The sequence below is a fragment of the Amblyraja radiata genome, chromosome 8, assembly GCF_010909765.2.
Source record: "Amblyraja radiata isolate CabotCenter1 chromosome 8, sAmbRad1.1.pri, whole genome shotgun sequence".
Classification (NCBI taxonomy): Eukaryota; Metazoa; Chordata; class Chondrichthyes; order Rajiformes; family Rajidae; genus Amblyraja; species Amblyraja radiata.
This window is the reverse complement of record NC_045963.1, coordinates 81,799,434-81,823,312: the sequence shown is the minus strand read 5'-3', so window position 1 is coordinate 81,823,312 and position 23,879 is coordinate 81,799,434. Positions and strand designations below refer to the sequence as shown.

The following is a 23,879-nucleotide window of genomic DNA, read 5'->3' as shown; positions in this document are numbered from 1 at the left end:
TCTTCCATTCCTCTTGTGCAATGATACTCTACTATGTGGAAACAGGCCCTTCGGCCTACCTAGTCTGCACCGACCAGCGATCACTAACACTATCCAACACACTAGGGACAATTTACAATTTTATCTAAGCCAATTAACCTAAAATCTTGTACGTCTTTGGAACGTGGGAGGAGACAGGGCACCTGGAGAAAATGTCACACGGTCACAGGGTGAACGTACAAACTCTGTACAGACAGCACCCGTAGTCAGGATTGAACCCGGGTCTCTGGCACTGTAAGGCAGCAACTCTACCACAGCACCACCATGGCCCTCTCAGTCGGCATACCTTTGTAATCTGAATCTAAACTACCAAATCATCATGGATTCCACGCATCTTAATCTTCTAAATTAGCCTACCACGAGGGACTTTGCCAAACATAGAAACATAGAAATTAGGTGCAGGAGTAGGCCATTCGGCCCTTCGGGCCTGCACCGCCATTCAATATGATCATGGCTGATCATCCAACTCAGTATCCCGTACCTGCCTTCTCTCCATACCCTCTGATCCCCTTAGCCACAAGGGCCACATCTAACTCCCTCTTAAATATAGCCAATGAACTGGCCTCGACTACCCTCTGTGGCAGAGAGTTCCAGAGATTCACCACTCTCTGTGTGAAAAAAGTTCTTCTCATCTCGCTTTTAAAGGATTTCCCCCTTATCCTTAAGCTGTGACCCCTTGTCCTGGACTTCCCCAACATCGGGAGCAATCTTCCTGCATCTAGCCTGTCCAACCCCTTAAGAATTTTATAAGTTTCTATAAGATCCCCTCTCAATCTCCTAAATTCTAGAGAGTATAAACCAAGTCTATCCAGTCTTTCTTCATAAGACAGTCCTGACATCCCAGGAATCAGTCTGGTGAACCTTCTCTGCACTCCCTCTATGGCAATAATGTCCTTCCTCAGATTTGGAGACCAAAACTGTATGCAATACTCCAGGTGTGGTCTCACCAAGACCCTGTACAACTGCAGTAGAACCTCCCTGCTCCTATACTCAAATCCTTTTGCTATGAAAGCTAACATACCATTCGCTTTCTTCACTGCCTGCTGCACCTGCATGCCTACTTTCAATGACTGGTGTACCATGACACCCAGGTCTCGCTGCATCTCCCCTTTTCCTAGTCGGCCACCATTTAGATAATAGTCTGCTTTCCTGTTTTTGCCACCAAAATGGATAACCTCACATTTATCCACATTATACTGCATCTGCCAAACATTTGCCCACTCACCCAGCCTATCCAAGTCACCTTGCAGTCTCCTAGCATCCTCCTCACAGCTAACACTGCCCCCCAGCTTAGTGTCATCCGCAAACTTGGAGATATTGCCTTCAATTCCCTCATCCAGATCATTAATATATATTGTAAATAGCTGGGGTCCCAGCACTGAGCATTGCAGGTACCCCACTAGTCACTGCCTGCCATTGTGAAAAGGACCCGTTTACTCCTACTCTTTGCTTCCTGTTTGCCAGCCAGTTCTCTATCCACATCAATACTGAACCTCCAATGCCGTGTGCTTTAAGTTTGTATACTAATCTCTTATGTGGGACCTTGTCGAAAGCCTTCTGGAAGGCCAGATACACCACATCCACTGGTTCTCCCCTATCCATGCTACTAGTTACATCCTCGAAAAATTCTATAAGATTCGTCAGACATGATTTACCTTTTGTAGATCCATGCTGACTTTGTCCAATGATTTCACCACTTTCCAAATGTGCTGCTATCCCATCTTTAATAACTGACTCTAGCAGTTTCCCCACTACCGATGTTAGACTAACTGGTCTGTAATTCCCCGTTTTCTCTCTCCCTCCCTTCTTAAAAAGTGGGGTTACGTTTGCTACCCGCCAATCCTCAGGAACTACTCCAGAATCTAAAGAGTTTTGAAAGATTATTACTAATGCATCCACTATTTCTGGAGCTACTTCCTTAAGTACTCTGGGATGCAGCCTATCTGACCCTGGGGATTTATCGGCTTTTAATCCATTCAATTTACCCAACACCACTTCCCGGCTAACCTGGATTTCACTCAATTCCTCCAACTCCTTTGACCCGCGGTCCCCTGCTATTTCCGGCAGATTATTTATGTCTTCCTTAGTGAAGACGGAACCAAAGTAGTTATTCAATTGGTCCGCCATATCCTTGTTCCCCATGATCAATTCACCTGTTTCTGACTGCAAGGGACCTAAATTTGTTTTAACTAATCTCTTTCTTTTCACATATCTATAAAAACTTTTGCAGTCAGTTTTTATGTTCCCTGCCAGTTTTCTTTCATAATCTATTTTTCCTTTCCTAATTAAGCCCTTTGTCCTCCTCTGCTGGTCTCTGAATTTCTCCCAGTCCTCCGGTATGCTGCTTTTTCTGGCTAATTTGTACGCATCATCCTTCGCTTTGATACTATCCCTGATTTCCCTTGTTATCCACGGATGTACTACCTTCCCTGATTTATTCTTTTGCCAAACTGGGATGAACAATTTTTGTAGTTCATCCATGCAGTCTTTAAATGTCTTCCATTGCATATCCATCGTCAACCCTTTTAGAATTAATTGCCAGTCAATCTTGGCCAATTCACGTCTCATACCCTCAAAGTTACCTTTCTTTAAGTTCAGAACCATTGTTTCTGAATTAACAATGTCACTCTCCATCCTAATGAAGAACTCAACCATATTATGGTCACTCTTGCCCAAGGGGGCACGTACAACAAGACTGCTAACTAACCCTTCCTCATTACTCAATACCCAGTCTAAAATAGCCTGCTCTCTCGTTGGTTCCTCTACATGTTGATTTAGATAACTATCCCGCATACATTCCGAGAAATCCTCTTCATCAGCACCCCTGCCAATTTGATTCACCCAATCTATATGTAGATTGAAGTCACCCATTATAACTGTTTTGCCTTTGTCGCACGCATTTCTAATTTCCTGTTTGATACCATCTCCAACTTCACTACTACTGTTAGGTGGCCTGTACACAACACCCACCAGCGTTTTCTGCCCCTTAGTGTTTCGCAGCTCTACCCATACCGATTCCACATCCTCCAAACTAATGTCCTTCCTTTCCATTGCGTTAATCTCCTCTCTAACCAGCAACGCTACCCCACCTCCTTTTCCTTTCTCTCTATCCCTCCTGAATGTTGAATATCCCTGGATGTTCAGCTCCCAGCCTTGGTCACCCTGGAGCCATGTCTCCGTGATCCCAACTATATCATAGACATTAATAGCTATCTGCACATTCAACTCATCCACCTTATTACGAATGCTCCTTGCATTGAGACACAAAGCCTTCAGGCTTGTTTTTACAACACTCTTACCCCATATACAATTATGTTGAAAAGTGGCCCTTTTTGATTTTTGCCCTGGTTTTGTCTGCCTGCCACTTTTACTTTTCACCTTGCTACCCATTGCTTCTACCCTCATTTTACACCCCTCTGTCTCTAGGCTCACACATTTAAGAAACCCTTTCCCTTTAACTCCATCTTCCACTATCCCATTCGACACCCCACCCCCCTTATTCAGTTTAAAACCACCCGTGTAGCAGTGGCAAACCTGCCTGCCAGAATGCTGGTCCCACACCTGTTAAGATGCAATCCGTCCCTTTTGTACAGTTCCCCCTTACCCCAAAACAGATCCCAGTGATCTAAGAATCTAAATCCCTGCCCCGTGCACCAGTTCCTCAGCCACACGTTCAGGTCCCGTATCTCCCTGTTCCTGCTCTCGCCAGCACGAGGAACTGGAAGCACACCGGAGATAACAGCCCTGGAGGTCCTGCTTTTCAGCATTTTACCGAGCTCTCTAAAGTCACGCTGCAGAATATTCATCCCCTTTTTTCCGACATCGTTTGTGCCGACATGCACTACCACTTCCGGATGTTCACCTTCGCCCTTCAGGATTTTCTGCACTCTGTCCGTGACATCCTGGATCCTGGCACCAGGAAAGCAGCACACCATCCTCGCATCCCGTCTGTTGCCGCAGAAACCCCTGTCCGTACCTCTCACAATGGAGTCTCCCACTACAATGGCATTGCCTGCCTTAGGCCTTTTTGGTTTGGGCTCAACAGCCCTATTCGCATCACAAGCCAGTCCGCCGCCCAGTGTAAACACCTCTTCTGTCCCGACAGCTTCTAAGTGGGTGAACCTGTTCACAAGAGGTACAACACCCGGGGACGTTGGCATTCCATGCTTCCCTCCCATTCTCACTGTCTCCCACCTTCTCTCTTCCAGTACCTTAGGTGTAACAATCGTACTGCCCTTCAGGAGCTCTACCTGGATGCACTTCTCGCATTTGTAGCAGCCAGAGGCACCAGCGGTGTCCTTGACCTCCCACATACTGCAAGCATCGCACTGAATCAGCTTGCCTGACATCTTCTTTCGTCTCTACCTCTCAAGCGTATTGCGTGGTCTCCTCGCCAAACACTTTACTAAAGTCCAACAGTATCCAATCTTCATTAACAACGTTCCACACTTCCTCAAAAAATGCAATCAAGTTGGTAAGACATGGCCTGCCCCACACAAACTGTTCTCTTCCAAATTAAAACAAATGGTATCCCAAAGAGTCCTCTCCAACAGCTTTTCCATCAATGAAGCGAGGCTCCCCAGTCTATGATTTCCAGAATTATCTCTATTTCCCTTCTTAAGTAAAGGAACAACATTGACCTTTCTCCAGCTGAAGAAGATACAAAGATCTTTGTCAAATAAATTATATAACCATTTTACAAATGATCTTCCATGTACTCAATGATTCAATCAATGAAATGCATTAAAATATGAAACATCTTTATAATGAAGGAAAGGCTGTAGTTAATGTTCACATAAGACTTCAACAGCAATGATGTTGGTTAAATAGTGGCAAGAAAATTGGAAGTACTTACTTGCTTTTCGTGGAATAGAATATGGAAACCTTCCACATTCACCCAAAGAGTCTTTAGTGTTTAATTCTCATATCCAACGCAACTTGATCAGTGAAATTCTTACTTGCTGCAGTTTTTCATCCACATTAAACAATGTTCCACATGATGCCAAATTAAACTAATCTCCTCTGCCTGCACATGATCCATGTCCCTCCATTCTGTGCAAACATGTCTTGGACCCAGCACATTGATGCAATCATAAAGAACGCCCATCCAGTCCTAGACAACAGGTGCAGGAGTAGGCCATTCGGACCTTCAAGCCAGCACCACCATTCAATGTGATCATGGCTGATCATCCACAACATAGTACCCCTTTCCTTCCTTCTCCCCATAATCCCCTGACTCCGCTATATTTAAGTGCCCTATCTAGCTCTCTCTTGAAAGTGTCCAGAGAACCGGCCTCCACCACCCTCTGAGGCAAAGAATTCCAGACTCACAACTCTCTGTGTGAAAAAGTGTTTCCTTATCACCATTCTAAATGGCCTAGCCCTTTGTCATAAACTGTGGCCCCTGGTTCTGGACTCCCCCAACATCGGGAACATGTTTCCTGCCTCTAGCGTGTCCAAACCCTTAACAATCTTATATGTTTCATAGAGGATTGAGGAATGTTTCCAGAGGATTGGGGAGATTTAGTTTGCAGATGAACACTCTCTTGAACTTCCATAGATGTGCGGTAGAGAGCATGGTTGCAGGACGCTCTGATTCGGCAACTCGAACGCCCAGGAATGAAGATTTTAAAAAAGTGGTGGACACTTCTCAGTCCATCACGCGTACTGACCTCAACATCATCGAGAGGATCTATTGGGGACGCTGCCTCAAAAAGGCAGCCAACAGCATCAAAGACCCGCACCACCCTGGCCATGCTCTCATTTCACTCCTGCCATCGGGCGAAAAGGTACAGAAGTCTGAAAACTGTGATGTCCAGGTTCAGGGAACAGTTCTTCCCAATAACCATCGGGCTATTGAACAACACGAACTCCAACTAAACTACGAGCTATGAAATATCTTGGTTGCACTGGTTGCTCTTAAAGATAGTGGAGTCAGGGGATATGGGGAGAAGGCAGGAACGGGGTACTGATTGGGGATGATCAGCCATGATCACATTGAATGACAGTGCTGGCTCGAAGGGCCGAATGGCCTCCTCCTGCACCTATTCCAGCTGGAAAATGTATTAAATAAAAGTCATCCATCAAAAGAAGATTTACTGTTTTGCTGTTAGCTTACAGAATATTTCTACCTTGTTTATTGATAGAAGATGAAGTGCTTTGTATTTCTTTTACACCTTGCAGCATCCAAGCTGGCAAGACCCTCTTCCTCTGCTCGGGATAAAGTGAGTTACCGTTCTTCTGTTGCTCATTCTTTGACTGCAAGAACAAAAAATAATAATTTGCCAATCTCACAATGTGCGTGGCATTTTTGCCACGTGGAATGGCAATGTGCAGACTTATGGGCCTGTCCCACTTAGGAGATATTTTGGGCGACTACAGGCGACGGCAGCAAAACTTTCAACATGTTGAAAATGTTTTCGGCGACAGTGGCGACAATATTTGCTGTCGTACATTGTTGTAGGTGCTGTCGCAGGTGCTGTTGTAGGTTGTCACCAGGTGTCATAGGTGAATTCCATTAAAACTAGTCCCTGGCAGTCGCCTATGTGGGACAGGCCCATTAGAGTCATAGAGTAATACAGTGTGGAAAACAGACCCTTCTGCCCAACCTGCCCACACCGGCCAACATGTCCCAGCTTCACTAGTCCCACCTGCCCACGATTGGTCCATATCCCTCCTAACCTGTCCTGACATTAAGACTTTGCTACATCTCACCCTCACCATATGTCTACACGCAAAAAGACAATTGCTTAGCAATCGTGGATTAAAGTTGTGCAGAATTTTTCCTGATCTGAAAAAATTGACATTCAAGCAGCTTTTGACTTGTTTTCACCTGCTAATTATTCCATGGGGCAAAGATAGGGGGAGAAGGCAGGAGAATGGGGTTAAGAGGGAAAGGTAAATCAGCCATGATTGAATAGTGGAGTAGACTTGATGGGCCAGATGGCCTAATTCTACTCCTATCACTTATGAACATATGTACCAGATGTTCCCTCATCAAAGACAACTATGCTATAATGTTCAGCTGCTCACTCTGTATTGATTCTTCAGCAGAACTAAGAAGTGCCTTGAGATATTTTATTAAAGGTTTTATAGAAATTGAAGCATATTACTTAAAGATATGCAATTTGGTCATCTTAAAACTTAAATTAAAAAGCGGCATGCTACTGGACTGTTACTCTACACACATAAATTCAAATCAGTATGGGAATTTAAAATCAGTTAATTAAACAGATCAACTATTTAAATCCAGCAGAAGCGACGATGACAATGAACATTGACTTCTCTAACTTCAAGTAACACTTGCTTTCCTTCTCTCTCCATCCCCCTCCCTTCCTAGTTCTCTGGCTGTCCCCCTGATTACATTTTAGCTCTGTCTGCTTCGTTGTCAAGTTGTAGCAAACAATGATCTATTATATTTTCCATGATCTGCATCTCCTTTGATATCTCGATTTTGCACCTTACACTTCTCTGTGCCTCCCTCTCCCTTGACTCTCAGTCTGAAGAACGGTCTCGACCCAAAACGTCACCCATTCCTTCTATCCAGAGATGCTGCCTGTCCCGCTGAGTGACTCCAGCATGTTGTGTCTATCTTCGGTGTCAACCAGCATCTGCAGTCCTTTCCTACACATGACAATGCATCTACCAGATTGTCAGAACACGAGCTGTCTCACGAGTGTAGAATAACCTTTCCTGGTCTTTCACTGGCATAGATGCCCACCAAGAACAATTCTGGATGCCCAATTGTTCGCCCAATAGCTTCAGAATTAAAGGACGTTTCTTTAGGAAGGAGATGAGGAGGAATTTCTTTAATCAGAGTATCGTGAATCTGTGGAATTCATTGCCAGAGAAGGCTGTGGAGGCCAAGTCAAGATATTTTTAAGGCAGAGGTAGATAGATAGATTCTGTATGGTGTCAGGGGTTATGGGGAGAAGGCAGGAGAATAGGGTTAAGAGGGAAAGATAGATCAGCATAGATTCATAGTGAAACAGAGTGGAAACAGGCCCTTCGGCCCAACCCACCCACGCTGTCCAACAATGTCCCAGCTACACTAGTCTCACTTGCCTGCGCTTAGTCCATATCCCTCCAAACCTGTCCTATCCATGTACCTGTCTAACTGTTTCTTAAACAATGGGATAGTCCCAGCCTCAACTACCTCCTCTGACAGCTTGTTCCATACACCCACCACCCTTTGTATTAAAAAGTTACCCCTCGGATTCCTATTAAATCTTTTCCCCTTTACCTTCAACCTATGTCCTCTGGACCTCGATTCCCCTACTCTGGGCAAGAGACTGTGCATCTACCCAATCTATTCCTCTCATGATCTTATACACCTCTATAAGATCACCCCTTATGCTCCTGCGCTCCATGGAGTAGAGACCCAGCCTACTCAACCTCTTCCTATAGCTCACACCCTCTAGTCCTGGCAACATCCTCGTAAATCCTTTCTGAACCCTTTCAAGCTTGACAATATCTTTCCTATAACATGGTGCCCAGAACTGAACACAATATTCTAAATGCGGTCTCACCAACGCCTTATAACAGCTACAACATGACCTCCCAACTTCTATACTCATTACTCTGACCGATGAAGGCCAAAGTGCCAAAAGCCTTTTTGATCACCTTATCTACCCGTGACTCGACCTTCAAGGAACCATGTACCTGTACTCCTAGATCCCTCTGCACTACAACACTACCCAGAGGCCTACCATTTACTGTGTAGGTCCTGCCCTTGTTTGACGTCACAAAATGCAACACCTCACACTTCTCTGTATTAAATTCCATCAACCATTCCTCTGCCCATCTGGCCAGATCCTGCTGCAATCGTTCACAACCATCTTCACTATCTGCAAAACCACTCAATTTTGTATCAACAGCAAACTTGCTAATCTTGCCCTGTATGTTCTCATCCAAATCATTGATGTAGATGAAAAACAGTAATGGGCCCAGCACCGAATCCTGAGGCACACCACTAGTCACAGGCATCCAGTCTGAGAAGCAATCTTCCACCGTTACTCTATGCTTCCTTCCATGGAGCCAATTTGCTATCTATTCAGCTATCTCTCCTTGGATCCCATGTGATCTAACCTTCCAGAGCAGTCTGCCATGCGGAACCTTGTCGAACACCTTGCTGAATGATTGGATGGCGTAGTAGTCTTGATGGGCAGATGGCCTAATTCTGCTCCTATCACTTGTGAACTTAGGTACATATGAATGTACATATCCGATGAATTAATAAAACAATGCAAGATTCAACAATACCAAAATTATCTAACTCAGCTGGAAAAGGATTATAGTGATGCAGCACGGAAAGATGCCCATTGTCCCCACACCCAACAACATGTCCCATTTACACTCGTCACATCTGCCCTCATTTGGCCATATCCCTCTATACCTATCCTATCCATGTACCTATCTAAATGCCTTTTAAATACTATGATAGTACCAGCCCCTACCTACCTCCTTCCGCAGTTCACTCCATATACCCACCACCCATGTGTAGAAAGATTTACCCCTCAAGTTCCGATTAGATCTTTCCCCCTCACTTTACACAAATTATATTGGTTAATAATTATTAATTGGTTTCAAATTATTACCATATTCTCCAAAATGTTACTTGGTTCAAACGCATTGGATTCCTCTGTTGAATCTATTGTCAGTGTCTTGGTAGATTTGCTGGGTTTTTCTGTATAATCCTCTGATTCCTCAGAGCCTTTCTTCAACATCCCTTGAGCTATTGGCAAATGTTCTGAGTTACACTGATCATCTTCAAGACTGGACAGGTCACTGTTTCTGCACGTACAGAAGTTACATACAAATATTTTATTGCCATAATTAAATAATTTTATTCTAAACAATATCCCGATGCATACTGATAAGAAAAACATCCTTTTTTACCAATGTTTACTGAAAGCTCAACCTACAAACAATAGATCACGCTCGAGGCAAGAAACACGTTCACGATGTTGGGGGAGTCCAGAACCAGGGGCCACATAGTTTAAGAATAAGGGGTAAGCCATTTAGAATGGAGGCGAGGAAACACTTTTTCTCACAGAGAGTTGTGAGTCTGTGGAATTCTCTGCCTCAGAGGGCGGTGGAGGCCGGTTCTCTGGATACTTTCAAGAGAGAGCTGGATAGGGCTATTAAAGATAGCGGAATCTGGGGATATGGGGAGAAGGCAGGAACAGAATACTGATTGGGAATGATCAGCCATGATCACATTGAATGGCGGTGCTAGCTCGAAGGGCCGAATGGCCTACTACTGCACATATTGTCTATTGTCTGGGCTGGAGTGTTGCGTGGGCATCTTATGTTGCCTCATTGCCAGACGACTGCATCTTTCCCTGGCATTTGAAGCAAGTGCCTACTCCTGCACATATTGTCTATCAACCATGATCAAACGGCAGAGCAGACTCGATGAGCCAAATGGCCTAATTTTGCTCCTATGCCTTATAGTCTTATGCTGATTGTTGTTTATTTGTTTCTAAATTAATCAGTCACCTTAAAGTCTGGTCTGAGTTGGAAGAGATAACTTTATATATATATTTGTCTGGCAACAAGGAAAAGCAATCTCCTGGGTTCAACCGGTGCCATTTATCTTTCTCCAGTGGCATAAAGTGGTCTCCATCTGAGGACTGAAGGAAGCATGGATTATCGTGAATCTGGAACAAAAAATGAAATGATCAACAAATTAGTATGGATACGGTGAAATCAGGCTTACCTTTGATGGAAAATAGCATAACAGTACAAAATGGTTAAATGTGAGGAGCACGTGAATTAGATTTCACACAAATCATTATTCTTCACAAGAGAATAGTGGATTGTTGACAGAATCCACAATGAATAGAAAACCAGCACAAGATAAATTATAATAAAAGACACCAAATGCTGGAGAAACTCAGCAGGTCAGGCAGCATCTCTGGAGTACATGGATAGATGGCGTTTTGTGAGGGGCCCTTCTTCAGATGCATGATCAATTGGATGTACTATTTCTTGGACTTCCATCTGATGGAATGAGATTAGTAGCAGCAGGCTAAATCATTAACATGTAGAGCTTGGGAAATTAAGGCAATAAACTGAAAAGTCGGGCAACTGAATCATTGGCAATAGAGATTCCATTGTAAATATATGGAACTCTGGAATTTTGGCCAACATTCGAACAATTTGGAGTAAATAGTATGAATAGTAAGGCCAAATTCCAAATTCTTCTTAACGAGTTCACATCACAAGATGAGAAATTGTTTGGCCAGAGCTGAACACACTTCTCGGCATCAGCTTGCGCTTCTTGGGCGTAGTGGTGGAAAGATTGGTGGAAACAGGGCCGCGACGTGAACGCTCGGTCCTTGACCCAAAATTTCAAATGATTCTTATAGATAGAACAGTGACAATCCACTCATTGACAGTTCTTCAATCATCTTCACTTCATCTCCTCAGCTCCACTCCCTATCCCACTGCTACTGGGTCAGGAATGTCTGTGAAGTTCCATGTCTTCCTGGGAGTTCCCTTCAACCCAACTCCTGACCACAGGTTTACAACATCTGCCCTCTTGCCCACGTCATTTCCCAACACTGACAACCATTTTCTATCGCTTCATGGCATGTGGGAAACAGGCCCTTCAGCCCATTGAGTCTGCTCCGACCAGCAATCAAGCCATACACTAGCCCTATCCTACACGCAAGGGACAATATAAAAGTTTTACAGAAGCCAATTAACCTACAAACTTATACGTCTTTGGAGTGTGGGAGGAGACTGGAGCACCCGGAGAAAACACACGTGGTCACAGGGAGAACGTGCAAACTCTGTACAGGCAGTACCGGTAGTGAGGATCGCACCTGGGTCTCTGGCGCTGTAAGGCAGCAACTCTACCGCTGTGGCACCATACCGCACTTTTGTTTTGCTTAAGCATCGCTTTTGTTTTGGTAATAAATTGGACTCCTGGCTCCTATATTGTCTTTGGGTTTGGTTGCAGTTATGGGGCTCACATATTACAAGGTTACTTCTATTAATATAACTTGAAAAAGTCAATATACCTTATGGAAGAAATTCCAAACATCTGCAAGATATTATGCTGCAAAAATTATTTACAAACAGCTGGAGTTATATCAATTCAACTGAATTCACTTGATTCTGTTAGAAAAGGCTGCAAGACCGTACGGTTATTTGTACTGCTGAATCATTATAAGGATATCCAGATTCCTATGAAAGTACACATATTTTCACAATTTTTTACAACATACATCAATGGTCTAACCATCATTACATCAATAACATTTAGGCCATTATCTGGACAAAGTTCTCTGCCCTTTGAGCCGTTACCAAATATTGCATTTGTAGAATAGACAATAGACAAGAAACGCAGGAGTAGGCCATTCGGCCCTTTGCGCCAGCACCGTCATTCATTGAGATCATGGCTGATCATCCCCAATCAGTACCCCGTTCCTGCCTTCTCCCCATATCCCCTGACTCCGCTATCTTTAAGAGCACTATCTAGCTCTCTCTTGAAAGCATCCAGAGAACCGGCCTCCACCACCCTCTGAGGCAGAGAATTCCACAGACTCACAACTCTCTGTTTGAAAAAGGTGTTTCCTCGTCTCCGTTCTAAATGGCTTACTCCTTACTTTAAAAAGAAAATTACATCAGAAACTTCCTCACCGGTTTAATGCGCAATGTTTCATCCAACAATTCCAGCAGACCATGTTTTCTGGACACTCGTTTATCGGAAATCTAAACAAAGAATTCATTCCAAAAAAATAAAAATCAATAGTTGACATTGTGATTAGGCTGAATGATGTTAAAAATATAAAAAATATATTAAATGGATTCCTGGGCTAGATTACACTTATATATAGTCTCAAAGCAGGCTTTTCTCCAGTAGATTGAAACAGAAAGGCAAGCCCAGGCTTGCCTCAGGTTGCTGTGTATTGAGACAATGACCGATGACTTTGAAATGCGTCTACCAATTGATGAGAGAGAGAAGCCCAGATTAATCCTAGTGAGGGGTATTGAGACAATGTCCGATGCCTTTGATGCAACTGCCTTGTACCAAATGACCGATGCCTTTGATGCAACTGCCTTGTACCAAATGACCAATGCCTTTGATGCGACTGATGATTGACAAGAGACAAACTCAGATGCATCCTATAGTAATGTGTATTGACTGTACCTCTGACCATGACTAATGTCTTTAGAATGTGCTTAGGTGACAAAAGAACAGTATAAAATACCATGTAATTCTGTGTTCAAGGAAGTGGAGAGGACAGCCAAGTGTCTGTGTTGCTCACTTGGCTAGGGTTTTCCTTGCCACTTCCATCGGCCGATGATTAGTAACGTTTTGAATTGGTCTACCAACCAGTATTGTGAGTTGTCTGTTTATTAAGAAGTGAACCATTTAAATTGGTTGTGGTAAAGTATCGTAGCGCTACAATTGGCCATGGTCTTCACAGGCTCAGGATGGATGGGAACAGAGGAGCAGAACAATGGGTAGGTATGTTGCAAAACGTACCTGAAGCGTCGCTGAAAATCTGTCCCAGCCCGTGTGCGCTATTTTGGCGCCGTTTAGAGGGGGGTGGGTTTAAAAAGCGATTTTCCCTAGGCTGTTCAAATCGAGGTTTTTCAGCCTAGTAATTATTAACGTAAAATCGCTGGAAGATTCCCTCGCTTGAGCTATTATTAGTTTTAAGGGCTTTATTTAATTGTTATAGTAGGTTAAAAATTATCCTCTACACCCCCGACCGCCGACAACGGGCCAGATCTCATACAGGGGAAAACAGAAGGTAGGCTGTTTATTTTTACGTTAAAAAGGGCATCTTAAGATCCCTTTATACAAAGTTTAATGTTGCGAGTAGCTAATTTTGGGCCCATTATATCCCGCAGTATTTTTCTGGGCATTTGAGGGTACAAATCTACCGCAATGTGAACGTTCTAAACCAGCACGTTCACAGGATCCCACTAGAAAGCTGATTTAAATGGACTTTAATTTACAGCAATTAAACACTAAATTCCTTCCATTTGGCCTATAAATTAATGTAAATGAGATTTTAAAATCATGTTTTATTGTGAATTATTTGTGAATATTATTTGGACACTTAGGCTATTTAAAAATGTTAATCATTTATTAAGAAATGGATAGATGTTTAGATCTAGTAATTGAAGTTTGGAATTAGCTACAATTAGGTAACTAACTAATTATATGCTCTAATTACAAGTCATCCAAGTAAGATTATTTTATATTTGTTTCAGAATGCTTCAATCTATGATAACTGAAAATTTCATTCAGTTCTCTTAATTTTTAAGAAACTTATGGGCTTTTGACTGTCCACGATCACAGCTTTTTTGTTATGTCCATAGAAAATCAATAGGGAACAAGATGCTAATTTCCGAGTATGAAAATGGCCATAACTTTTTAAATACTTGAGATATGAAAGTGAATTAGGTGTCAAATTAAACTTATTTGTATGCTTTATCTGATGGGATAAATTGCAGACTTGATTTTTAAAATCTCAAAATTTTGTAACATTGCTACAATGGGCAAGGAACAGTGGAAAGGAAATCCCCATAGCTCATAAAGTCATAGAATAAACTGCAAGGAAACAGGCCCTTCGACCCATGTTGCTCACACTGACTAACATATCCCAGCTACACGAGTCCCACCTGCCTGTGTTTGGTCCATAACCCTCCAAATCCGTCCTATCCATGTACCTGTCTAACTGTTTGTTAAATGTCGGGATAGTCCCAGCCTCAACTACCTCCTCTGGCAGCTTGTTCCATACAACCACTACCCTTTATGTGAAAAGGTTACCCCTCAGATTCCTATTAAATCTTTTCCCCTTCACCTATGTCCTCTGTTCCTCGATTCACCTACACTGGGCGAGAGACTCTGCAGTTGTACATAGATTGTTGCTCCACATCTCCAACCGGTCTGAAGAAGGGTTCTAACATGAAACTTCACCTATCCATGTCCTCCAGAGATGCTGTCTGACCTGCTGAGTCACTTGAAGTTAGAGAAGTCAATATTTTGCCTTGCAGTAAATGTTAATCCCCTATCATGTGTGTGTGTGTGTGTGTGGGTGGGTGGGTGGGTGTGTGTGTGTGTGTGTGTGTGGGTGTGTGTGTGTGTGTGTGGGGGTGTGTGTGTGTGTGTGTGTGTGTGTGGGTGTGTGTGTGTGTGTGTGTGTGGGTGTGGGTGTGGGTGTGTGTGTGTGTGTGGGTGTGGGTGTGGGTGTGGGTGTGTGGGTGTGGGTGTGTGGGTGTGTGTGTGTGTGTGGGTGTGTGGGTGTGTGTGTGTGTGTGTGTGGGTGTGTGGGTGTGTGTGTGGGTGTGTGTGTGTACAGTAAATGGTTTCGATTGTAATCGTGGATTGTCATTCCGCTGGCTGGGTAACACACAACTAAACGCTTCTCACTGGCTGTACCTCGGTGCGGGGCCGGGGCCGGGGGGGGGGGGGCGACGATAGACTAGAGTAAGTGAGCTTACAGCGAGCAGCGGGCCGCGGCCGATGGTGGTGATGCCGGCGGGCAGCTCCAGCTCCACGCTGCCGTCTACAGCCTCCAGCATTATCCTCATCCTCCTCCTCCTCCCCGCCAGGCGGTCACCAGGATAACCGCTCACGGCGCCGTGCCCTTGGCCGCGGCAGGCAGGCAGTGAGAGGGCGGAGTGTGTGAGGTGAATGTGGAGGCCTGAAGCCTGAGCGTCGGACTACAACTCCCGGCGTGCCCCGCGCCCGCCCGCCCAACCAACCGCGCAGGGGCGGCTGGGAGGTGTCCGGCGCCATGGCAACCGGCCTCAGGCCTCAGTGCGGCCTGTAAACACCTCGGGGGTAAACATCACCGCAGGTGAGAGCAAAGATACTAGAACCTTCTATGGTCTCTGGGTGAGAGTCTGTGTGGTGGGGTAGAGGGAGAGGGAGAGATAGAAACATAGACAATAGGTGCAGGAGTAGGCCTTTCGGCCCTTCGAGCCAGCACCCTTCGGCCCTTCGAGCCTGCACCGCCATTCAATGCGATCAAGGCTGATCATCCACAATCAATAACCCGTGCCTAGTCATCAGTCTGTAGAAGGGTTTCGGCCCTAAACGTCACTTATTTCCTTCGCTCCATAGATGCTGCTGCACCCGCTGAGTTTCTCCAGCATTTTTGTGCCTACCTTCGATTTTCCAGCATCTGCAGTTCCTTCTTGAACAATAACCCGTTCCTGCTTTTTCCCCATGTATCCCCTGACTCCAGTCGCCCCAAGAGCTCTATCTAACTCTCTTTTAAATTCATCCAACTCTCTTTTAAATCCATCCAGAGAATTGGCCTCCACTGCCTTCTGTGGCAGAAAATTCCACAGATTCACAACTCTCTGGGTGAAGAAGTTTTTCCTCGTCTCAGTTTTAAATGGCCTCTCCCTTTATTCTTAAACTGTGGCCCCTGGATCTGGACTCCCCCAAAATTGGGAACATTTTTCCTGCATCCAGCTTGCCCAGTCCTTTTATAATTTTGTACGTTTCTGTAAGATCCCCTCTCTTCCTTCTAAAGCCCACTCTTGCCAGTCTTTCCTCATACGACAGTCCTGCCATCCCGGGGATTAACCTCGTGAACCTACGCTGCACTGCCTCAATAGCAAGGATGTCCTTCCACAAATTAGGGAGAGATGGGGGAGATAGGGAGAGGGAGAGATTGGGGGAGATGGGAGGATGGATTGATGGGAGAAGGAGAAATGGGGAGAAGGAGAAATGGGGAGGGAGAGGGAGAGATGGGAGTGAAAGTGTGTGAGGGAGAGGAGAGACAGGAGAGAGAGGGGAGCAGGAGGGGAGAGGAGATGTGGGGAGAGGAGAAGAGAGGAGAGTGAGGTAGGTAGGGGGTGTGAGTGAGTTGGGAGGAGTAAATGGGAGGAGAGAGAGAAGAAATGGGGGGTTGGATGGAGCGAGAAAGGGAGAGTGGAAGAGGGAGAGGGGAGGGGTGTGTAGAGGGAGAGAGAATTAAGGAGAGAGAGAGGAGAGGGTGTCCGTTTATGACCAGGGAATAGAAGGTTAAATTAAGAATAATAGTAATTTTATCAATGATAACTGTTGCAGCAACTCTGGTTCACTGTAGTCTTTTAGGGATCAGTAATTGCCATCCTTCATATTACAGTGAAGGATATCTGCTATGTGTAGCTGTTTTGGTTTATATGTGATGTCAAACACACAGCAATGGCATTGTCTGTTATTTGTCCTCAAAAATGGTCTAGTGAGCTGCTCAGTTGAGAGCTGACTACAGATCGATCTCGATAATTGAAATGTCCAGTGAAATAAAACGAGTAAAGATAAATAAATAAATTTGCCGATTGTGTTTAAATCCAAATTGTGCCCCAACAGCCAATGTTTTTGTGCAACAGGAGGCATTTCTGCTAACAGTTTGCTTTATGCCAAATTAAGGGGGATATATATAAGATTCAAGATTCAAGAGGGTTTATTGTCATGTGTCCCAGATAGGACAATGAAATTCTTGCTTTGCTTCAGCACAACAGAATATAGTAGGCATGAATACAGAACAGATCAGTGTGTCCATATACCATTATATACATATATACATACATGAATAAATAAAGTGCAAATAAAAAGATAATGGGCTATTAATGTTCAGAGTTTTGTTTGAGTTGAGTTTAATAGCCTGATGGCTGTGGGGAAGTGGCTATTCCTGAACCTGGATGTTGCAGTCTTCAGGCTCCTGTACCGTCTACCTGAAGGTAGCGGGGAGATGAGTGTGTGGCCAGGATGGTGTGAGTCCTTGATGATGAGGCAGCGACTGCGATAGATCCCCTCGATGATAGGGAGGTCAGAGTATATATAGTATAATAGTATAAATACTATTATACAAAACAAAAATGTTGAAACTAGTTAGAAGATCAAAAAGTCTCAGTGGAGAGAGAAATAGTAACTGTTTTGGTTAGATGACTGCTTACCAGAATCTTTTACAGCCTATTTTTCAAACACTTTCAAATTGGAATGCAGTGTATGCTGATAAGTGTATACCATTTAGGGATTGTAAGAATCCCTAACAAAATGGAAGGCTGGGGTAAAAATGTAAAATGTATGAGAAGTGCAGAAAGAAATGGTGGAAGGTAAATTAATAAAGCAGCACAAACATATAGGAGAGGCACAAAAAGCTGGAGTAACTCAGCGGGACAGGCAGCTTCTTTGGAGAGAAATATGAGATGGTTTCCTCCAATTTGTGTCTATCCTCAATGAGAATGAAGGAGACCTAGGACTGTGTAGGATGGGAAGGAGAATTAAAGTGTCCGGCAACCGGGAGATCAGGTAGGTTCAGGGGGGCTGAGCGAAGGTGTTCCGCAAAAAGATCGCCCAGTCTGCGTTTGGTCTCTCCGATGTATAAGAGTTAGGGGAGGCCATGGACTTCAATCTATTAGCCGAGACAGTGTCACACAGCATGGAAACTGCCCTTCAGCCCGACCTGTCCATGCAGACCAAGATGCCCCAATTCATCTTAGACTGTTTGACCCCCATCCCTCTAATACTGTCTAAGATGGTGAAAATAAAACAACTAGATGTCAAATTTCTAATTTGTAGGTTTTCAAAATAACCCCGCAATTGTGCAGCAAGCAAGAATGGAAAGATTTTGCAAAAAAAACAAACGTGATCCCATTGACGAAGGCAATATAAATGTCCCCACCAATCTGAATGAATCGGACAACTCTCCCAATTTTGCTCTGCTTTTACCTCAAGAGCTAATTCTGAAAATTTTCAGTGAATTGGACATTCAAAGCCTGACCAATGCAGCAATGACATGCAAAAAATGGAATGACTTGATCGAAGACTATGACTTCCTGTGGCGCGATCACTGCTTGACAACATTAGCTGTCTGCGAAAGAGAACTGCAACGTGATGTGGCAAATGGATTTTCGTGGAAGGTAAATTGTCTGACACAATTTGAGGACTGTAAATTGTAAAGCATTTTTAACGCAGACCTGGAATCCATCTTTCCAGCCAGACTCAAAGAACAGCAGATGCTGGTTTACAAGAAGAAAAAAAGTACTGGAGCAAGCAGGTCAGGCAGCATCACCTGATGAAGGGTTCCGACCCAAGATGTCACCTATCCACATTATCCAGAGAAGCTGCCTGACCTGATGAGTTATTCCAGCATTGTGTTCATCTTTTTATCAGTTGTATTATCAGCTTCAGTAATTTGTTTCTCCTGCTTTTCTTTCCTTCCCTTCATTAATTTCCCGCCTCGCAAGACAGCTTTCTCTAAATGATTTTGCTTCATCTGAGTTTGCTATCAACACTATATTCCATTCAGTGATCAATAAGTTTTAGATAATGGTTTTTGATTTTATTTTTCTTAACTAGGTGGCCTTAATTTTAGGAGAAGGTATTTTACTTGACTTGCAATCGAACCTAGAAAAGAGACTTCACAGGTTGAAAAATCATGCATGAAAGAGGGGTGGACAATTTCAGTCCAGTGCGTAGGCATGATTTTCAGATTTGTTATATGATCAGCTGTTCCACTGGACTTGGAGGCTTCCCTCAGTAACCCAACTGCATGTGACAAGCACGTGAACATTCTGCCAAATTGAGTCATGTGTGACTGCCAGGTTCAAGAATAGCTTCTTCCCAACAAGCATCAGGATCTAAGGACAGTGCAGATGGTAAAGCAGCTGCCTCACAGCGCCAGAGACCCAGGTTTGATCCTGACCTCGGGTGCTACCTGTGTGGAGTTTGCACATGGTATTGGGGGTAGAGTGCTGACATGGATAGAAAATTGGTTGGCAGACAGGAAACAAAGAGTAGGGATTAATGCCCCTGTCCCACTTAGGAAACCTGAACGGAAACCTCTGGAGACTTTGCGCCCCACCCAAGGTTCCCGGAGGTTTTTGTCAGTCTCCCTACCTGCTTCCACTACCTGCAACCTCCGGCAACCACCTGCAACCTTCGGGAACCGCACGGAAACCTTGGGTGGGGCGCAAAGTCTCCAGAGGTTTCCGTTCAGGTTGCCTAAGTGGGACAGGGGCATAACGGGTCCCTTTCAGAATGGCAGGCAGTGACTAGTGGGGTACCGCAAGGCTCGCTGCTGGGACCGCAGCTATTTACAATATACATCAATGATTTGGATGAAGGGATTCAAAGTAACATGAGCAAATTTGCACAAAGCTGGGTGGCAGTGTGAACTGTGAGGAGGATGCTATGAGAATGCAGGGTGACTTGGACAGGTCGGGTGAGTGGGCAGATGCATGGCAGATGAAGTTTAATGTGGATAAATGTGAGGTTATCCACTTTGGTATCAAAAATAGGAAGGCAGATTACTATCTAAATGGCGTCAAGTTGGAAAAAGGTGAAGTACAACGGGATCTGGGGGTCCTTGTTCATCAGTCTATGAAAGTAAGCATGCAGGTACAGCAGGTAGTGAAGAAAGCGAATGGCATGTTGGCCTTTATAACACGAGGAGCCGAGTATAGGAGCAAAGAAGTCCTTCTGCAGTTGTACAGGGCCCTAGTGAGACCACAACTGGAGTATTGTGTGTAGTTTTGGTCCCCTAATTTGAGGAATGACATTCTTGCTAATGAGGGAGTGCAGCGTCGGTTTACAAGGTTAATTCCTGGGATGGCGGGACTGTCATATGCTGAGAGAATGGAACGGCTGGGCTTGTACACTCTGGAATTTAGAAGGATGAGAGGGGATCTTATTGAAACATATAAGATTGTTAAGGGTTTGGACACGCTAGAGGCAGGAAACATGTTCCTTATGTTGGGAGAGTCCAGAACCAGGGGCCACAGTTTAAGAATAAGGGGTAAGCCATTTAGAACGGAGACGAGGAAACACTTTTTCTCACAGAGAGTTGTGAGTCTGTGGAATTCTCTGCCTCAGAGGGCAGTGGAGGCCGGTTCTCTGGATAAGAGAGAGCTAGATAGGGCTCTTAAAGATAACGGAGTCAGGGGATATGGGGAGAAGGCAGGAACGGGGTACTGATTGGGGATGATCAGCCATGATCACATTGAATGGCGGTGCTGGCTCGAAGGGCCGAATGGCCTACTCCTGCACCTATTGTCTATTGTCCCTGTGACTGCGTGGGTTTCATTCTGAAGTGCTCCAGTTTATTCCCCCATTCCAAAGATGTGTGGGTTTATAGGTTAATTGCCCTCTGCAAATTGTCCCCTCTAGTGGATGTGAAAGTGGGACAACATAGAACTACTGTGAACATTAATGGGGAATCAATTTCAGGGGTTTGTTTCTCTCTGCTGCAAAATAGCTGTTCATTGCTTAAATACTTTACTAACTTATTAAAAATGATCGTTTGTCCACATGTATGACATTGCACTCCATGCCCCCTGACATTATGCATGTAAAAAATATAGCTTCCACATTAAAAGCAATTACAGTCGACACACTGGTGTGGGCAAGTTGGGCCAAAGGGCCTGTCTCCACATGCTATCACTGACTACATGACAATCCATTTGATTTAAGGGGAATATTAAGAATGCTTAAACAGTTTTTGTTTTGTTAATCTTTAGACTATCCTGGTGAAAAACTACAAGAAAAGCAACTTAAAACAAGCATGGTTGAATGGGCATTACAGTAACATTCGATCTGCAGATGAGCTCCTGGATAAAAGTATGTGTGAAATGAATGCAGATGCATGGGGAGAGATACTAGAAGCTGAGTTGCAAAGATAAATGCCAAGAGATGTAATTGAAGCAGCATTCATGTCCAGGGCCATTCTTAGTCACGTGTGTGACCAAACATGTGAAAAACATTGTGAAATACATCTCTTCTAATTCTGAAAGCATTACAGGTATATTGTTTTGTACAGTATATATGATTCATTTTTTTCGAAGTTTATCAAGTGAAATTTTGATATGTTATGCTGACAATGTTTGTTTAGGGTCAGAGATCAAATACGACTGGTCGCGTGTGTGTGACCTCACATGGAAGCACTTTTTTTCGTAACTCAGTTTTATCTTACAAACTCTGTGAATTTTTAAAAGATAGAATGTTCATATCTTTAGCAGACATGCACATTAGTTCTGTAAGTGGGAAAATAGCAATGAATATGATGAATCTCATACAAGGATATTTTTAATGTATTACTTTATGTGATTACTTCTGCTCACGTGTGTGACCTTTTGGTTCACTTTCCAAAGAATGGCGCACTGTGCAATTCGGTTTTAAAGTGTGTAAAAATTGTAAAAGAAATGGGGGCTTTGCTGCAAGTGCTATTTTCGGTTCTCCACGTTTCTGTTGCACTAATATACAGAGGAGTCCAGATGTTTGGTACCTAATGGCATCATGGACATAACTTGTGGAGGAAGGGACTGCAGATAGATGCTGGTTTACACCGAAGATAGACACTCCAGCATTTTGTGTCTACCTTCTGGACATAACTTCTTTGACTTTGCTCCTCAAATGCATTACCCCTCTGCTCCAGTAGCCAGTGTGGGTCATGACCAAAACCCTCCCCAACTCACTGATATCTATCTTAGCCCTCAACACTAATTTCCAACCAAACACCCGCCAACCATTTTAAGAATAGGGGTAAGCCATTTAGAACGGAGACGATGAAACAATTTTTCTCACAGAAAGTTGTGAGTCTGTGGAATTCTCTGCCTCAGAGGGCGGTGGAGGCCGGTTCTCTGGATACGTTCAAGAGAGGGCTAGATAGGGCTCTTAAAGATAGCGGAGTCAGGGGATATGGGGAGAAGGCAGGAACGGGGCACTGATCACATTGAATGGCGGTGCTGGCTCGAAGGGCCGAATGGCCTACTCCTGCACCTATTGTCTTTCCCACAGTCTTTACTGTCACCACCGTTTTTCAGCCAAGTTTATCTCTAAGCCAACCCTTTCCGTCAATCCCCAGCTACTTACCTATTAGGAGTAGGCCCCTCGAGCTATCATGTATTGTCCTTCCGCTGACTGGTTAGCACGCAACAAAAGCATTTCACTGTACCTCGGTATACGTGACAATAAACTAAACTGATCTAGTCCACCATTCAATATAACATCTGAACTGATCGTAAATGTAATGCCACGTTCCCATTTACTCACACTCCTGTGCCATCTCCAGGTTCCCCCCTTCCCCTTGTCCCCTTCCATCTATATCCTTTCCTCCAGCCCTGTATTTCACTCCTCCCCTCTTTAACAGACACCCTTTTGTCTCCTTTTTGCTTTTCACCTTTGTCATTTACTCCACCCATCTGCCAATGAAACCTTCTCACCTGTATCCACCTATCACTTACCAGGCTTTGCCCACCACCATCTCCATTTTACAGCTTTCTTGCCCCCTGCTGAAGAAGAGTCCTGACCCGAAATGTCGTCTGTCCATTTCACTCGACCCATTCTGCCTGGCCTGCCGAGTTCCCCCAGCACTTTGTGTTTTGCACAAGACATCAGTCACCTTTTGTAATTACCTGCAGTATGTATAAACTGGCCTTTTACGAATCACCCACATGCAATCTTCAATCTCTCATTATTAGTTAATACTTGACCAAGTCACACGGGAGGCCTGGTCCCCCAACACAACCCGTTCCCCAACGCAATATTCCACCACTCACCCATAGCCCCACGGGAGGGCTGGTCTCCCAACACAACCCGTTCCCCAAGGCAATATTCCACCACTCACCCGTTTCCACCCAACGCAATATTTTACCACTCACCCATAGCCCCCAACTGTGCTGGGGCTGCTCGCCTTATTCACCATCCCTCATTTGTAAACTTTAAAAAAAATGCAATTGCACTTGCTAGGGCTAGCAGGACTCGGTGTACTTGGATAGCAACAATGTTGCGAGCAGGGCTACAATCCCATTGTGACGTCATAGCAGTAAGCACTGGGAAGACATTTTGGGGCTTTGTAAATCTAAATATGTCAATA

At 44.3% G+C, this 23,879-nt stretch overlaps 2 protein-coding genes across 4 annotated transcripts in view; one reads left to right on the top strand and one right to left on the bottom strand.

Annotated features, from left to right (window-relative positions):
• aplf (aprataxin and PNKP like factor) overlaps positions 1–15,719 on the bottom strand; it is a 143,697-nt gene extending 127,978 nt beyond the window's left edge. The window contains exons 1-5 of the mRNA XM_033026343.1: positions 15,511–15,719; positions 12,691–12,762; positions 10,540–10,700; positions 9,636–9,831; positions 6,171–6,297 (exon numbers count right to left, since the gene is read on the bottom strand). Of these exons, the coding sequence (XP_032882234.1) occupies positions 6,171–6,297; positions 9,636–9,831; positions 10,540–10,700; positions 12,691–12,762; positions 15,511–15,600 (646 nt within the window). The 5' untranslated portion in view covers positions 15,601–15,719. The remainder of the gene's footprint in view (positions 1–6,170; positions 6,298–9,635; positions 9,832–10,539; positions 10,701–12,690; positions 12,763–15,510) is intronic.
• On the top strand, positions 15,719–22,642 carry fbxo48 (F-box protein 48). 3 transcript variants are annotated; one of them, XM_033026344.1, is made up of 3 exons: positions 15,719–15,869; positions 18,587–18,927; positions 21,526–22,642. In XM_033026344.1, exons 2-3 carry the CDS (start codon positions 18,625–18,627, stop codon positions 21,685–21,687), a joined length of 465 nt encoding a protein of 154 aa, XP_032882235.1. In that variant the 5' UTR covers positions 15,719–15,869; positions 18,587–18,624; the 3' UTR covers positions 21,688–22,642. The 3 variants fall into 3 exon arrangements, with proteins under 3 accessions (XP_032882235.1, XP_032882236.1, XP_032882237.1); XM_033026345.1 differs by having other exon boundaries at positions 15,719–15,907; XM_033026346.1 differs by lacking the exon at positions 15,719–15,869 and having other exon boundaries at positions 18,314–18,927.
• The last annotated feature ends 1,237 nt before the right edge of the window (positions 22,643–23,879 follow it).